The sequence below is a fragment of the Maylandia zebra genome, linkage group LG18 (genome assembly GCF_041146795.1).
Source record: "Maylandia zebra isolate NMK-2024a linkage group LG18, Mzebra_GT3a, whole genome shotgun sequence".
NCBI classification, from domain to species: domain Eukaryota; kingdom Metazoa; phylum Chordata; class Actinopteri; order Cichliformes; family Cichlidae; genus Maylandia; species Maylandia zebra.
Genome location: NC_135184.1, coordinates 25,129,581 through 25,147,946, shown reverse-complemented (window position 1 = coordinate 25,147,946; position 18,366 = coordinate 25,129,581). Strand labels below are relative to the sequence as shown.

At 44.1% G+C, this 18,366-nt stretch overlaps 1 protein-coding gene across 2 annotated transcripts in view; it reads left to right on the top strand.

Moving 5' to 3' along the window:
* ephb3a (eph receptor B3a) overlaps positions 1-18,366 on the top strand; it is a 37,225-nt gene that overhangs the window by 9,888 nt on the left and 8,971 nt on the right. Inside the window, exons 4-11 of one of the 2 annotated variants that reach the window (XM_004570482.3) lie at positions 1,368-1,523; positions 4,716-5,051; positions 5,798-5,922; positions 10,970-11,126; positions 11,313-11,421; positions 11,730-11,782; positions 13,369-13,491; positions 14,169-14,416. In XM_004570482.3, coding sequence (XP_004570539.1) covers positions 1,368-1,523; positions 4,716-5,051; positions 5,798-5,922; positions 10,970-11,126; positions 11,313-11,421; positions 11,730-11,782; positions 13,369-13,491; positions 14,169-14,416 — 1,307 coding nt within the window. Of the gene's footprint in view, positions 1-1,367; positions 1,524-4,715; positions 5,052-5,797; positions 5,923-10,969; positions 11,127-11,312; positions 11,422-11,729; positions 11,783-13,368; positions 13,492-13,823; positions 14,417-18,366 lie in introns of those variants that run through there. The other variant, XM_076876609.1, reaches the window with a different exon arrangement.

Genomic DNA, 18,366 nt, shown 5'->3' with positions numbered 1-18,366 from the left:
GGGATGAGATGGAGAGGAGGGGGAGGCGAAGAAGAGAAAAGAAGAGGGGGATGAGGCACAATAAGAGCGGGGAGAGGGAAACATTAAGTGTATCAAAAACTGGAAAATCATGGTGCCCTCCAAAGAGGTTAATGGATTGGAGAAAAGAGCGCCGGGTGATTCAGCACCCTCTCGAAAAGGAGTGGGGGAAAACAAACAAATAAGAGAAGATGACAATGCAGCCCTTAACACGAAAAAGAATAAATCAGATCACAGACTGTAGAGCCTTAAGGTCTCTTCGGATTGTGAAAGTGTAAAAAAAACACACATTTTCGTCTCGTCTTTGGCTTTTTATTGCACAGCGCCGTTGCGGTGTCATTAGCTGCGCTGATTTTTCCTAAAAGTGTCATTGTTGGGGAATTAGGGTGGAACTTGAGTTCAAAACGAGAGACCACTTAACCCAACTAGTTAATCACAGACTCTCCCTCCTGTCGGAGCCCTCATGCTGACACAACAGATGTTTGCCAGAGACCGCCACTTTTACAGCACCGGTTAGGAATGTGGCAAACAGTAAAACAAGGGGGGCTGATATATCCGGACCTTTTGCTGCTAATCCCCTTTATCTGAATCCTTCTTTAGTCTCGGCTTATGCTGGTTTTATCCTTAAGACTTGATATCACGCAACCTTCAGCGTGACGCTCTGGAATTCAAACGAATCGCTTTGGACACATCGTGTGAGATAACCGTACTTTTCGTATGCTTTCCTAATAACTCCGCTCGGCTAATTCGCGTCTGCTCTGATCATTCGGATTGATTTATTGGCTTATTACGGAGCCGTTCCACATGCGCGTGGAGGCCTTGTTTGTATTCCGCGGCGCGGATTCGGAGAACCGAGGACTGAGCAGACACTGATTGATGGGTTTAGGGTGTATCCCTTTTCTCAGAAGCATTCTCCATCCCTGTTTGTCTGACAACAGCAATCTCCTGTCAGCAGTCGGTCTTCATCTTTATCCTCCTTTTTCCTTCTCTTCAACATGAAACTTTGCTGTCATCCCGACTCTCTTTTTAGGGAGATTAATGTCACCTAGCCGAGAGAGTGAAAATGAAAGAGCAGATGCAAATGTATAGATAAGCCCTCGTGCTTAAGTGTTCGTCATTTCTCACGTACGTATCAGCGCTTCCTCCATAAATATTGAGCTTTGCTGCTACTTCACAGGTACTTTGTTCTCTGACAGATGTGACAGCCCCTGGTCTTGTAGATAAGTGACAGCCCAGCATGTTTTTTTTGTTTTTTTTGTTCCTTTATTTACTTATTTAGATAGATCTATATATATTTTTTTTGCTTTTGTTCTTATTGTCCTTTTCATTTTTCTCGCCCACTCATCCAGCGTGCATCCCCGGGACCTTCAAATCCAAATTCGGAGAGGGATTTTGCGCTCCCTGCCCAGCCAACAGTCGCACCAGTGCACGAGGAGCCAGTATCTGTCCGTGCCAGAATGGCTTCTACCGCGCTGACAGTGACCCCCCTGACTCCGCCTGCACCAGTAAGTCACTCTCCGCTGCACAGACTGGAAAAATAGTCTGAATTTGGAATATCTTTGGTGCTCGTTGTGACTTGTTTGTAGGGGCTTCATTTTAATCTGTTCATACCAAAAAGAGAAGTAGTGATTGTGCCCAATACACTAGTGCTCCCTGTGGGGTGTAAATCTTTCACTCTGATGAAAGTGTCACTTCATCGGAACAATGTATGTAAATAGGCTTAAAGCCAGCTTGGGGGAAGATGCTAGGATGTTGCCGTTTTCGCTGCTGTGTGCTTCTGCACACTCTGTCACTTTTTAGATTGATGCTGCTTGAAATGATTACATTTTTGGGTTCTGTTTTAGCAGAACGGCACACGAAACTGCACAGCTTGTCTGCACACTTCAGTGTCGATTTGTCATGATTGTAGGAGTGGACATGTTAACATGTTTTTTTCTCAAATCACGTGATTGTGTTTGGTTTTAGTTGGTGGTTATCACCACAGCAGAAAGAGAAATGGTGAAGCCAGTTAAAGGTTTTGCCAGTTTCCTGCAGCCAAACCTGATCAAGCTGCAGGTTGTTTGCAGACAACTCGGGGTCTCCCATGATAACCACTTCCGGTTGCAGCACTGGTTTCACTTAGCAGCAGCCAGCAACCTCCAGCAAACACTTTGGCAACCTGTCGGGTTGCATTTTTCCTTAACCGAACCGCCTCTATCACCCAGTGCTAGGGCTTGTTCTGCCTTCACGACAAATCCCAGTGCTGGGTTTCAAACATGATTACATCAAGAGACCCAGTTACAGCGCAACACCCTGCTTTGTGACAAGATTTTTAAAAATCTGAGAAACATATTCTTTGTTTTTTAAATCTTCCACTGGCATGGAAAGAGGACTTTAATTGCTGCTGAACTGCAGTGTGTTCAGATTTCTCGTGACGCAGGAGTTGTCCACTGTGCTGTGCACGATACAACCACCAGTCAGGAGAAGAAAAACGTATATTTAATGACCGATAGTGAAGTGGTTTCTGGATGCTGCTGGCAGTCGATGAGTAAAATTGCAAGTTGCAAACATTGATGCTGCACCAAAAACCTCCTTATGCTTGCTGAAGTCAGTCGCCAGCAGCTCGCTCCTAGTTTACATGGAAGGCATTGAAAAGTTCAGTGTTAACCAGAAACAGAAGAACGTTCATCATCATCATCAAAGTAAAAGTTGTGCTCAGCGTTGCAGCTGAGGCCTTTTAAAAGGTGCAACTTTTACTTTGAAGGTAAACAGCTTCTGTTTCACGTTGCATTTGTCACCGTTTTAAATGCTGCTTTGGAAATAGGAGACAAGTTGGCGTCCTCTATGCAAACTAAAGGTGACTGCAGCAGTCTGCTAGTGACCAAAGCATTCGCCTAGAGGTTTTCGCCAGCTGCTTGAGGAAGACATTTTTCCTAGTGATCAATGGTTCAGGGGGTCATTGAACAGTCTCTAATCCCGTGTGACTGAGACGTTATCAGTTTCACTGCGCCTTCCAGCAACCATTCGCCAAGATGGTTGCTGGTTTAATAGGAATGTTAGACTGGGTTTTTCACATGTCTTAAATGGCAGATGATTTATCGCATGGTTAGCAGTCATGTGACCACAAAGTCTTCATAGTTGGAGTGGGAACATAAGGGCGGAGCCATTGGGGGAAACACAAATGGAACAAGAGCTGGGTTACTTTTGGGGCTCTTCTTTATGCACCAGGCAAGCAATATGTATTCAAGTTAGTGGGGATGATCTTTATTCAGTTCTCCCTCAATAAAATTGAAATAGTAACAGGACCAACTCACTTTCTGAGTGGAAAGTAGCAGCAGGTGGGCCTACCTTGGTAGGGATGTAGTAGAATAGTAAAGCAACATAATGTTACGTGCTGAAATTATGAAAAAAGAATGTGTCAACAACGTACAGGTCGATAAAAAGCTCCACTTGGTAACGCGTCAGTAAAATCGTCAGGGCTCTCAAATGTCAAACATTTTCTCTTTCTAGGCTCTGAAGCCGAATACACAATGCTCAAAACTCAGTTTGACATTAAAATGGCAAACACGCGTCTGTCAGCGTTTCAAATTTAACGGTAGTTTGGTGGTAAGTAATCGGGTCTGGTGCTGACCGCGGTGTCGGTGCCTGTTCTGCATGGAAGGGCCTCGGAGAGGAGCCGCAGCCCCAGTCGTGCTAATGGAGAGCGACATGTGCTGCCTTGACCGTGTAAAGTCAGGCCCCAGGGGCCTTTCGCTACGTTAAGTGACACACACGGCTCGCAACTGTCTCCCCCAGATCCTCGTCACAGGAACACTGTGGACTCTGACACCGACCAGTGTGTGCAGACAGGCGGGCAGGGACACAAACACCGCCTTCGACTAAACATGCAAACACACACAAACACACAGGCCTGACAGTTCTGTCCCTGCGGTCTGTCAGGGCTTGTGCCAGGCAGCCTGCGCTTTGTGTTGGAAGCTGTGTGCGTTGCACAAGAGAGGCTCAGCCAGTCAATGGCCGGCAGCTTGGACTCAGCGTGTGTTTTAGATGGGTGTCCAATTAAAAGAGCCTCCACTCTGAACTGTGCCTGCCTAATTAGAAAGGACAGGGTGAGTGAAACCCAGCTCAGGGCGAGCTGGCTGAGCTGAAGTCCGTGAACAGGCGGTTTCAGAGCTGATAGCTTGAGAGAGCCCCCCCCTTCGCTCTCTTTCTGCTGTGAGACAGGTTAGACTTTCTTCTGCTGGAAGCTTAGAGGCAGAGAGCTTCTCTTCTCTCCCTGTAACAGGATGAAAAGCACGTCTGTTGAACCAATCTGTGTTGCCTCCCTCCTAGTTTATCATACTTTATCCAGGTTTTAAAGGCTCTTGACTCAAAAACGTAGCACTGCTTATTGAATTGCGGTGGCCTTGGGTCATACTGGCACGAGAACATGAATTTCTATCAAGAGTAGATTAGCTAAGTTCCATAAGCACCGAGAGTGTGGTTATACATAGGAATGGACTACAGGGCTGCTGGTTTTCTGTTTGTGTTCTCTTAACATGTTGTCTGTTTCAGTACACTTAGCAGCACATCTTCTTCCTGAGATATTAAAGGATTTTTACACCACTGGGGAGGATAATGCCAGCATTGCATAGGGAGCATGACTAAAGCCTCACTGTGTGTTTTTATTCTCTGCCTGCCCACCTGTTTTAACACCTACGTGCGCGTCTGTGTTTGTGCAGCGATCCCCTCGGCGCCTCGCAACGTCATATCCAGCGTGAACGAGACCTCTCTGTCCTTGGAGTGGGAGGAGCCCGAGGACACGGGTGGGCGGAGTGACCTCGTCTATAACGTCGTGTGCAAAAAATGCCTCCGAGACCGGAGCCCGTGCACGCGCTGCGATGACAACGTGGACATCGCTCCACGCCGGCTGGGGCTGAGGCAGAGGAAGGTGGTGGTGAGGAACCTGCAGGCTCACACCCGCTACAGCTTCGAGGTGCAAGCTGTCAACGGGGTTTCCGGGAAAAACACAACCCCACCCAGATACTCCATAGTCAACATCACCACCAACCAAGCCGGTTAGTAGAACATCTGTCAGTGACACTGGATGTTTCCACAAGTTCATTCATAGAGTAGCTCCAATCAATACCACTTAGCATCACGATGAAACAGGCTGGTTAGTGAATCCCACGTTCAGTCAATGTCTATGAGTGTCTTAATGAGCTTTTAGGATACAGAGCGGTGCTAACACCAAGAGTAAACATTGCTGAACAAGCTCATTGAAAGCGACAGATGGACAGACTGAGCAGGAGCTCAGCCTTTCTGAGGGGGTTACAGGAAAAGGCAGATAAAATGTAAAATGTACACTATATCGCCAGTGTCAGCATTCAGCCCACTGTCAACCAGGCGTCTTACGTTACATCACTGCCAATGTCACCTTTCAGCATCTCCACTTAATATTTGCAGTGTCATCATCAACCAAACTGCTGAGCGCTTTTCACACGCTGTAATTACTTTCCCAGTTAACCTGCGCTTAATCCACCTTACTGCAGTTTATGGGCCCAGGACAATGGCTGTCAGTTGAGTCTTCTTCAGGCCTCACAAATCAATAAACTGCAGAGCGGTGAAGGTGAATTGCGTCCCACTGTTCTTTAACCGTTCAGGTTGAAGAATTTTGAATAATAATTATCTTACTTGGATGGTTTGTGACTTCAGAAGAGGAAAAATCTTGGCAACTTACTGTGAGGACCCGCCAACTTGGATATGAACACACTTTCCAGTACCAGTGTAATAATATACTGTTCTCTCTGATGTCCACCCACAGCACCTTCAGCAGTGCCAACTGTCCATCTAATGCGCTCCACCTCAGACACGCTCAGCCTGTCGTGGCTGCCCCCGGAGAAACCCAATGGAGTCATCCTGGACTATGAGATTAAATACCACGAGAGGGTAAGCTCTGCCTTTATAGCTGCTGCCTTATGTAGGTCATAGTGGGTGTCTTATTTACTCTGACCAAGATTATATTTTGGACACTGGTGTAATGCTGCGATGGAGGTGGACGTTTATATTATAAGCGTTTATGCAAACTCAGCAACTGGTTGTGGAGATGCTGCATCGCTTGCATTGATCAAATTCCCTAGGGCCATTTTATAAACTCGGATGGCTAAACATCCGAGTATACTGCCACCCCTATATTAAAAGAATAAAGCTCTGCAATGGCTCTGCTAAGTCCAGCGTTTGGTACCAGGCCCATTATTTTTTAAAGCTTTACAGGCAAAAACACCACGGAGCGTTTCTAAGCCTGACAGGGAGAATTTCATGAATATTTCACAGCAGCATCATCTCTCTGTCGTTTAAACCTCCATCTCTGCAATTGTCATGCAAATGTTAGAATTACTCCATTCATGTACACAAAGTGATTTGCATGCATTTGATTAGCTTTGCTGGATGACTTCACATTCAATTGTGGGAAAAGTTGAGGCAGGTCCAATATTTTTCTGGACGGCTCTGAATGTAGAAATGATTGAGCTTCAGAACTTTAATATGCATAGGAATAAATCTTTAGTTAAAAAAAGGATCCAGTAGGTGCTAGGAGTGTTAGCCATAGTTAGCATATTACTTAGTGAGCCGCTGTGCATCAATAAACTAAATCTGTGATTTAAAAGTGTCATTTCTAAAGTGCAGCTTTTATTTTTTTTCTGTGCTAATGCTGAACACTGCCTTCGCCCTTCAGTTAGAGTAAATACTAAACTGTATTGTAACAGAAGCTCAGTTAGAGCTGTGAACTTCATCTGTGGCGTTTGCTAGCAATAGCTAGTTTGCTAATAGTAGCACCATTAGCCACAGTAGCAGGTTTTTTTGGTTAAACTGGAAAATTTCAAACAATGAATTAAAGATGTGTGCTGCCTGTTATTTTTTGTTCAGCAAGATAATCTGTATAAATGAACACACCTTTTATTATTTTTTTAAGCAAAAATTGAATTAGTTAATGTTATAAACATACTACCACTAATCTCCTGTGTTAAAACATTTCGAGTTTCACTTGTTGGTAGATGTTTACTCTCAGATATGTCATGGGTGTAGCACCGTGATGTTACTTGTTTGTCTTGTGCTCCACTACAGGTTACAGAATACATGCCCCAGAATGTATTTTGTAACGTATTCCGTTACGTTCCTCAATGAAAGTAACGTATTCTGAATACTTTGGATTACTTTATATATTATCAAACTTTTTACAACTACATGAATGTACTATTGCTGTGTGATTTATTACTATTACTGAAGGTTACTTGCCATACCAATACCAACTAGATTTTTAAATCGTGATATAAAATGAGTAACAGTAGGGTGGACATTAGGTAAGGCTGCACTTTTTGCTGCGATCTTGTATTGAAAACTATTCCACGCGTATATAAAAAAGGTCCGCGGCTCCGAACCGTAGTAAAGGCACCTCTGGCTAATACTTCGGATTCCGTGTCGGGCTCGTAGCCGAGAAATAGCTTTACTTTGTTGTCCGGATATACTTTCTAGCAAGAGAGAGGCGTTGCAAGGCTGCTCCAACGGAATTTATTGTTTCGCAGAAAAACACGAACACAGTGTACATTCGAGTCTTAATAGCTTACTTACAACTGGGTTACACTGCCCATGAGGCTACATTCTTTAGGGCTATGCCTGTAACACTCTGCCTATTGCCTTCATGTTAAATAATTTTTTGAACAATAATTTTTAAAAATATTTTTTTTAACATCATTATGCGGGCTGCAAGTAGAGGTGACATGTGCTGCGAGATTGAGACCCAGGCATTAGAGCCTCTGCGTGTTTTGTTTGGGTTTTCACCGGCGTGAAATGACCAGAAATAGAGAGAGGGGACAAAAACAGAGAGAGGACAGCCTAACATATGAAACAAGAAGAAAAACTAATGACATGGCCTCCTTGCCATGTCATTCGTTTTTCTTCTTTTATACCCTTTCTTGCCAGCCACGCTGTGGAGTACTTGGACGCGTGTGATGGAGCATTGTCCTGCATGAAAATCATGTTTTTCTTGAAGGATGCAGACTTCTTCCTGTACCACTGCTTGAAGAAGGTGTCTTCCAGAAACTGGCAGTAGGACTGGGAGTTGAGCTTGACTCCATCCTCAACCCGAAAAGGCTTCATCTTTGATGATACCAGCCCAAACCAGTACTCCACCTCCACCTTGCTGGCGTCTGAGTCGGACTGGAGCTCTCTGCCCTTTACCAATCCAGCCACGGGCCCATCCATCTGGCCCATCAAGACTCACTCTCATGTCATCAGTCCATAAAACCTTAGAAAAATCAGTCTTGAGATATTTCTTGGCCCAGTCTTGACATTTCAGCTTGTGTGTCTTGTTCAGTGGTGGTCGTCTTTCAGCCTTTCTTACCTTGGCCATGTCTCTGAGTATTGCACACCTTGTGCTTTTGGGCACTCCAGTGATGTTGCAGCTCTGAAATATGGCCAAACTGGTGGCAAGTGGCATCTTGGCAGCTGCACGCTTGACTTTTCTCAGTTCATGGGCAGTTATTTTGCGCCTTGGTTTTTCCACACGCTTCTTGCGACCCTGTTGACTATTTTGAATGAAACGCTTGATTGTTCGATGATCACGCTTCAGAAGCTTTGCAATTTTGAGACTGCTGCATCCCTCTGCAAGATATCTCACTATTTTTGACTTTTCTGAGCCTGTCAAGTCCTTCTTTTGACCCATTTTGCCAAAGGAAAGGACGTTGCCTAATAATTATGCACACCTGATATAGGGTGTTGATGTCATTAGACCACACCCCTTCTCATTACAGAGATGCACATCACCTAATATGCTTAATTGGTAGTAGGCTTTCGAGCCTATACAGCTTGGAGTAAGACAACATGCATGAAGAGGATGATGTGGACAAAATACTCATTTGCCTAATAATTCTGCACTCCCTGTATGTTCAGTCCTCAAAAGCTGTAAACCGCTAGTTACCTCTTCTCTTAACAGTAACTGACGTAGATTTCTTACTGAAACATAGTCTTTCCGGGCAGCTTTGACCTGCCATGTAGTTAAATTTCTTGGGAGAAAAGATATGTGGAAGGTTAAGTGTTAAGAGGGACTTCCAGTCATGTTGTAAGATAGGATGAAGATTTCCCACAGAAGTCTAAATCAAGCTTAAAGTATTACTTTCCAATGCGTCACACCCAAACCCTGGATGTGATACAACAACCAAAAAAATATATGGAAAAATATGCCAGGGCCTTCCTGGACAGACAGGAGAATTGTGGGGGGATGACCAGTGCCCCCCCTGAAACCACCCTTGGTGGCGCCCCTGTCCTGAAGGTTGAAATCGATTGAAAAGAAGATACTTCACAAAAATTTTTCTAGCAATTGCTTTAATCATTAACAGCAGCAGTAAAACAAGAAAAGTCACGATGCAAATCACAAAACATTTTTCACTTTTTAGGTAAAAGCTTCATCAGTGCAGCCTGCAATTTGCATTTTTTGCTGTCTATATGTTGTGTTGCTCTTTTCACAGTCTCACTACAGCTCAGAGTGTAGTTGGACAGTGTTTTTACACATGTCTGTCGCTTCAATTTCTAACTACGACTGCAGCAACATAGTAGTGGCCAAAGAAATCGCAAGGAGGCTTTTTCCACCCAGTCATACACAAGTGTTTGTCATTGACCAGCCTGTAGGCCTGCGTGACTGGAACTTGTTCGCTTGACCCTGCATTGTCCAAATGACAGTCAGGTTAGTCAAGTAGTTAGAGGTCATGTGTCTCCAAAATCTCACTATTTTGATGCCATAGTTCGAACAGTGCTAACAGTGCAAACACTAACAAGCTTGTTCAGCAGCTGCTTCTATAAACTGTATTAATGCAACTCCAGTATTCGGTGGATACAGTTATAACAAAGAGGGAAACTATCCACAGAGGCCCAAACTGTTTTGTTTTTTTTATGCCAGGCTGTAAACATGTGTTTTTAATGCTGTAAAGTTGGACATTTTGACATGGGTGTCTATGGAGATTGAGTCACTTTTAGAGCAAGCCTCAAGTGGCCATTAAAGAAGCTGTAGTTTTTTTGGCTCCTCTGTGTTGGCTTGGGTTGGTTACAGTTTCAGAATACACAAGAGGGGTATTAACTTGGATTTTTCTATGTTGTAGTACAAAACGTGACTACCACTAAAGCTTGCATTAACTGCAGACCGTATTTCAGTCGTCTCACAGAAAAAGCCCAATAAAAAAAAAAATCTGCTGACTTTCAGATAAAGGAGCCAGGGGAGGAAAATGCTAAGTCATTTTAAAATTTTAAGACCTACTTCTGCTACACTGAATATCAGCACAGGTTTGATTCTTTCTTTATGAGTTCATCTTCAGCTGTATTTGTTTTAAAGAACACTTATCGTCTGAATTTAAAACATAACAGCAATTTTTGTTAAACACCAAGTACTGTGGTCACAAGTGACACTTCCAGGATAATGTTATATACTAAAAAGAACTACAGACTCTTTTACTGCCTACGTAATCACTGTTTACAAACTGTAAAAGGGTCTATAACACTAAAGCTAGAAGAAAATTGCCAATCTTCAGCTAGCAATGGCTCATTTATTAGTAATAAAAAACCAGCTGGTCAGACCAGGGATGTCAAACTCATTTTACAAGCCATGAAATGTATGAGTCAAAAGTCCACAGTGTGTATGTCCTCCTTCACATTCTCCAGCGGACCGGATGAGAGTCTTCGCCAGGCCAATTCTGGCCCCCGTGCCATATGTTTGCCACGCCTGTAATAGACTAAAGAAAGCAGCAAGAGCAAAACTTATTAGTCTGTTAGAATAAAAAGAAGGACTGGCACATCCACGAATAATGAATTCATCCTTTAATCCCTAAGAAGAAGATTATGACACGACATTTTTTCAAAGTATGATATTAGTTTGTGAAGCTAAGCGAGGATAGAAAGATGGAGACACATAACCCTGCTGCTCTAATATTTAATATTTATGTTTTTCCTTCAGGGCCAGGCAATGTCACACACTGTAACTTCCCAGCACAGCTCAGCCAAGGTGGAGGGGCTGCGGGCTGCCACGCCCTACGTGGTGCAGGTCAGAGCACGCACCGTTGCTGGGTATGGACGCTACAGCAACCCCATGGACTTCAGCACCAGCCTCCACAGTACGGACTCGTTCTCTCCCACTTTACCGTCTGTTCCTGATGATCTGCTGCAGCGGTTCTCTTAATGAGGGTTCAGACTTGATAGTTTTTATGGCTGCCCTAATTGGTAGCCATTATGCATGCAGCGCGAGCCACCCTTTAATCTCTCTGCTGTTATGCATTCATTTGTGTGTCTCCGTGGCCCAGGTGACCCTCAGAAGTCCGTGCAGGACCAGCTGCCTCTCATCATCGGCTCGGCGTCCGCGGGTCTGGTGGTCATTGTTGCCTTGGTGGTTATCGCTGTTGTCTGCCTTAAGTAAGTGTTTGATTTTCATTACCGACAGGCTGAACTACATGTTTTCACTTTGTCCGTTAGACTTTGAACAAAGACGCTCATTAAATTTTAACATGCTCTCAGAGGATGTAAACTGTTAGCCGCTACAAATCAGCTCCAAAAGAGGGGAAACAAAGAAAGGAAAAAGCAGATGTGCTGCCAGGAGTTTCGTCCTCAGCCTGTGATTATCTGATAGCGCAGTTAGACGTTAGCTTGATTCACTGTACCTGGAAAGCTGGCCAGGGCTGATTATGTCAATGTGACTTTTCTCATGTGCTTCTTGTTTACAGGAAGCAGCGCAGCGGGTCAGAGCTGGAGTACACTGAGAAACTGCAGCAATACAGTAAGTTTATGTGCTGAGCTTGGAAACCGTCTCCTCTGTGCTACTTTTGCTCATGCCAGCACAGTTAGCCCACTGATTCAATCAATTATCCAATCACCTGTTTGAGGCAGGAAAATATTTCCCTGTTGTCTCGGAGGAGGTCCGAGCACACAGATCATCTGAGTTGAAGTAGATACGTGCGCAGCGGGAAATAATTCCACACTGGACGAGGAGGGGCTGCCCACACACTGAAATGTAAAATATTTGTTAATGCAACATTTTTCCGAGGTCTTTGCTTGATGAAATTTCAGTCTGCGGAAAGTCATTTGTTTGGTTTCTATTTTTTCCCCCTGAAACACACATGGCATGAATTGCAAGCTCCCCAATGTCATTCAAGTTCTCCACTTTTCTGTCTGCCTGTGGACGGGATGCTGTCATTTGAAGGCCAAAAATAAAGCAAAATGAATTGTTTGTTAACTATATTTTGTTTTGATAGGTTTGATAGATTCTAATGCAAAACATCAGCCTCGCTGCACAGATCTTAATCAAGGCGCTATCAGTAGGGGAACAGGACTAAGAATCTACTGCTGTGCTGTGAGTCTCTGTCTGAGCACAATAGTGTCACTTGCAGTTATTATAAACTAAACTCAGTGATTCAATTTTACCAAATCACAACAGCAGTCGCCTCAAGGTGCTTTATATTATAAATTAAAGACCCCCCAAATCATACGATGCCCTATGAGCCAGCACTTGGCAACTGCGGGAAGGGAAAACTCCCTTTTAAAAGGAAGAAAATGTCCGGCATACATCTGCCACGACCAGTTGGGAATGAGTGGAGGAAAACAGGATAAAAGACACGCTGTGGAAGAGAGCCAGAGATGAATAACAGCTAATTATTAAATGCTGAGTGGTGGATGCGGTGGCGGTGGCTCTGCCTCCCAGTCTTCTTTTAAATACCGTAGGAACCACAAGCAAACCTTCAGTCTGAGAGAGAAGTGCTCTCAGGATGGCACTATAAGGTCTCTGAAAATAACATGTGGTGTGATTATTAAAACCTTGTATGTGTCGAGAAGGAAATTACACGATTAGGCCTTAAATTTTGACCTGATCCTGGGATTAACTCACATGTGGGCAGATGCCTACAATTTCCTACATCAGTGTAAATGTTCATGTAGGAATTAAGTGGATTTTTCCGTGTTTTATATCTTATGTTCTGTTTTTGTATGTTAGAAATCTTCTCACTGCAGCCATATTTCGATTCACTTATTCAATATGTGGCCACTCTGTAAAAAATGTCCACTCGTGCATCAGAAGAAAAGTCAGACCGATCTTTAGGATTAGGATTTATCCTTTTCATTACACGAATGCTGAATCTCATAGCAGTTCGCCACAAAGTTGTTGAGATGAATCAGTGTGGATTCATCGTCTGGCTTTGCTATCCGTGGATCAAACACAGCATAGCTAGGAACATGTCTTATTTATACTGCAGCATTGATTTCACTCATATTATTCAGCCGTTGCCATATTCAAAGCTTTGCTTTTAACAGATGAACTCATATGAACGACATTAAAGATGCAGATTTTTTCCATTTTTCTCTATTTTTTAGTTTCTCCGGGGGTCAAAGTGTACATCGACCCTTTCACCTACGAGGACCCCAATGACGCAGTCCACGAGTTTGCCAAAGAAATAGACATCTCCTGTGTAAAAATAGAAGAAGTCATCGGCGCAGGTAAAGAACCCTGATGTTTTTTGTCCAAGTGGACAGAATAATTTACCTTTATTAAACATTTATTTGAGCAAGAGTATGCCATCAAGGCCGGGCGCTGCTCTGTTAGAGAGTCCTCTGTGGGAGAGCAAGGTTAGGATTCAGAGTGCACATGAGAGCTGTGGGTGGGAAGGACTTCTCTGTAGCTCTCCGCCCCTCCTTCCTTTATTTCTTTCTTTCTTGTCTTTCCAGCAGCATGTTGTGTCCTAACTTCACCTCAAATGACAGTCTGCTCCCGCTCGTTCAACCTTCCTGTCTTCTCTGTCTTTCCTTCCCTTGTAAACATTCGTACTCAGGCACCAAATGCAAAACCCTCAAGTACCTCGCCCACCCTCTGTCTCCCTGCACCCCTCCCAGGTTGCACACTCGATCTATACCAGTCACTCCCTCTCTCCCCAACATCTTCGACCCCTGACCCCACTAGCGACCCCCGTCTTCTCTTTTCTAATTCTCTCCCACAGTCGAAGTCGACCCTCAACTCACTCCCGAGTCCGACCAGTAACGCTTCCTCTCCCCGCACTCTCCCTGACGCTCTCTTTCCCGCCACCCCTCCTCCCCGTTCATTCCTCTGCTCACTCAACCCCTGCCCACCTCCATCACCCCCCACCCCTCCTCTCGCCACCTCGTTCTCCTCGCTCCAGGTGAATTTGGCGAGGTGTGCCGCGGGCGTCTCAAGCAGGCCGGGCGCAGGGAGATGGTGGTGGCGATCAAGACGCTGAAAGCCGGCTACACCGAGCGTCAGAGGCGGGACTTCCTCGCCGAGGCCTCCATCATGGGTCAGTTCGACCACCCCAACGTGATCCGTCTGGAGGGCGTCCTGACGCGAAGCTGCCCCGTCCTCATCATCACCGAATTCATGGAGAACGGAGCGCTCGATTCCTTCCTCAGGGTAAGCTTGGCGGGAGGCGTGCGCCGCCCAACACCTCTGACAGAAAAAAGATTGCTTTCTGTTTGCATCAAAGCTGAGAGGAACACACACACACACACACACACACAGTCATTCACGATACCTCTGGGTTATCAGAATGTTTTACTCTCTGTAAAACACCCCGAGGCTCTTTACTTGCTGAGTGATAGAGATTAAATGCGCAATATAACGCCTGGAGACAAGCATAGTGTCTCTGCTTGACGTGACTGAGTGATGCTGACAGGCTCTTCCCGTGCACAAACTCCTGGTGGAAAACTGTCACACACGCAGACCTTTGGATAGGTTTGCTTCAGTGTATTAGAGAGTCTTTGTACCACCGCAGAATACATTAGTGATCAGAGTTTTTGGTTCAGACCACCTACACAAAACGCTGAACAAAGGCGGGATGAGAAATGAGGTGTCACAAGGTACATTTCCAGCTGCGTGGGGACTATTACATGTCATTTACATCCAATAAAATGTGTTTTCTTGCGTGGCTGTACTGTGAAGAAGACTACTGCAGCTTTTTGACTAAATGACAATTCTTCATGCTTGCGATGAATAAATGCTCTGATGCTGGTATTAATAGCAGTTTTCGGGGGATATTGTTAATGATATTGAAGAAAGGCGACACTGACCAGCTTGTCGAGCTGGTTTCGGTGGGTTTGATGCCTGGTGTGATGTCGGTTCTCTCTTAAAGAGAATTCGTCACAGTTTAAAAAAGTATTGCTCAGTACTTTGTTGAAGCTGCTCAAGGCCACTCTTGGCTGTGTGCTCAGGGTTGTTGTTGTGTTGGAACATGAGCCTTTGCTCCACGCTAAGATCCAGAGCGCTCTGGAGCAGGTTATCATCTAGGCTGCATATCTCTGCATTCATCTTACCCTTGATCCTAACTAGTTTGCCACTTCCTGCTTCTGAAAACCTTCCCTACAGCACGCCACCATGCTTCACTGTAGGGATGGTATTAGCCAGGTGATGCTTAGTTTCCTCCAGATGTGATGCTTGGCATTCAAGCCAGGGGTTCGATGTTTGATTCATCAGACCAGAGTATTTTGATTCTCATGGTCTTAAAGCCCTTCGGGTAACCTTCAGTCTCGCCACTCTACCAAACAGGCCTGATTGGTGGAGTGCTGCAGAAAAGGTCCTTCTACCCCAATCGCTCGGACTGGTCAAGTGGCCAGATCTAAGAAGAATTTCAAACTTCTCAATACTTATCAATGCAGTACTTTTAATACTTATGTACATGTTAATATTGTGCATTTCAAACAAAATAAAATAATCAAAAATTTCACTTTTTTCAGTTTTCAGGATGTTAATTGTTAAGCACAATTTGATCTCTTTTTAAAAATCGTTCTCAATTCAAAGCCTTTTGGACTTTAGAGTGCTAATATATTTGTTTTAAAAAGAAGCGGTTTGACGTGGTCCTCTCTGACTCTGTGAAAGATCTATCGGAGTTTACAAGGATTCATTAATTACCTGAAAACCAGCTGATTTATCAGCAATAAGAATAATAGCTGCAGCTCCACACGAGAGCCCTCACTTCCTTTTCTCGATCAGCGGGGAATTAATCAGTTTTGATAATTATTTGTCGAGATGGAATAAATGATAAATATTCATCAGTCGTAGCTTCTGAGATTTAATCACTCAAAATCTTGTTCCTTTTTTACGTTTAGTCGCTGTGTAACTAATTAATAACATTTATAAATGTTGTCTGAATAAGTAGCTTTACAGAAACCGCTGACATGAGGGGCAAGTTTACCGTCGTATTGGCGATGAACGGCTGGCTCTAGTTGATTTCCACGCTTTTCTCCAACCAGTCGGTAGAGACCGACTTATTCATCTGAACTTAACATGTTTGGTGACACTTTAACGGTTCTTTAAGAGTGGGTTACTGAGCTCAGCTAACCTCGGCAGTGCCAGAAATTAGCGAGCGGGGGCTAGCTGGTTTACATTTCGATACAGGGAAGGGGGCATTGGGCGGTGACAGCCACACTCCAATATGATTGTGACACCACGAATGCTATCAGACCAGAGTGCTGTTAAGCTTGCATTACCCAACATCTAGATCGGACTGATAACACTGATATGATATAAATATGCTGATTTTAGATTGTAAATCTACTAATATATGATGCTGTGTTATTATATATAAAGCATTTCAGCAGGGTATCGGTGATTAAACTCCTGTCCAGCTGCCACATTAAACCGATGTGCACATTAATGAGTCAATAATTTAGGCAAATCATTAAAATACTTTAGATTTACTTTGTGCAGCAGCACTTTTTAAGTACATGAACCTGAAAATAGTGACAAATATCTTCTAAACCTCTTGATGCATGCTCAATCATCCAGGAAAGTAAATCTCCAAAAAGTTGATTCTGTTCATCTGGACGTAGCGTTTTGTGGGAGAAACGTTTCATCACTCATCTGAGTGACTTCTTCAGTCTCAGCTGACTGCAGGTTTCCCCAATCTTATAAACAGTACATTTGCATAATGACTGAAACCAGTCCACTGAAGGAACAATGGGCTGGGAGGTCAGTTCCTTGATCTTAATTATGCAAATTCTCATGACCATTGATCAACAACCACTGATCAGTGGTCATGAGTACCATTCACAGAGAGTTGGGGAATTAAGGAACTGACCTCCCAGCCCATTGTTCCTCAGTGGGCTGTTTATAAGATTGGGGAAACCTGCAGTCAGCTGAGACTGAAGAAGTCACTCAGATGAGTGACGAAACGTTTCTCCCACAAAACGCTACGTCCAGATGAACAGAATCAACTTTTTGGAGATCTTCTAAACCTGTTCTTTACAGTCTGTTTTTCAGAATCAAAGGCTCTGATTTCTTTTCTTTCTCTCAGTTGCTCAGTTAAAATAACATTTGTTGGTTCTAATCTTAGTTATCAAGTAATCATCTGTATCATTACTGCGGACGATTTCAGATGTTTTTATGTATAAAATCTTTGGGTTTTAGGATATATGTTTTTATTGTATTTCGTCATTTTTATTCGTTTGTCAATCATCAAGCCAACTCGCCGTCTCCTTTCTAAGCATTTTGGACACTTTCACAATTTTCAAGTTAATTTTCAATTTATAAATAATGAACTGATAACGCCAACACTCATTATTTGCAGCTCCACATCTGATAGTGCAGCCTGAGCTTTTTTTTTCCCTCCTTCTCACCCACTCCTCTCAGCCAGCTGTCCTACAGATAACAGAAAAAGTGCCTGCTCTGTGCTCTCCTCACCCCCGCTCTCTCGCCAGTGTCACACTGCCTGTGACTCAGAGGAACTCAGAGTCCTGCTCTAACAAGGAAACTATTGAGTTAATGCACACACACACATGTGCACGCACACATGCACAAACTGTCCAAGCGTGTCACCCGCAGTGGAGCTTCAGACTCCCCCCCGGACATGTGGACATATGCACATGTAGAAAACTTTATAGAAACACAGAAATAACACACATGCACTCATGCCACCGTGGCTTTGAAGGCCTGCTATGAATCACGGCTGTTTACACATCCATCCATCCCGGCTTGTTTGCCTGTCAGACTTCATTGGAGTGTGCAGACTACAAGGCAGGATGTTTATGGGTTTGCGATGGCACGTCCTGTGTTCTTTGCTTTCTCATCGCGGAGCCAAAGAAGGAATTGATTATGTCGAGAAAAAAATTCTTATTTTCCCCACCCCTGTGACTCCCTTCGCTCGGATTAGATATTCAGGTCATGAGAGAAAACCTCCCACCGTAGCTTCGTTCAATTTTGCAGAAATTTCAGATCATTTTTTAACTGGTTAATTGATTAGTTTTAGTTCAGCTCCCACACATCAGGGTACACGCGCCTTCGCGAGTCAGGAGCGCTGATTTATTGCGATCTCGAGTATGTGACACGCGTCACAAATGCGGAGAATTGTAAATTAAACCCTGAAAGCC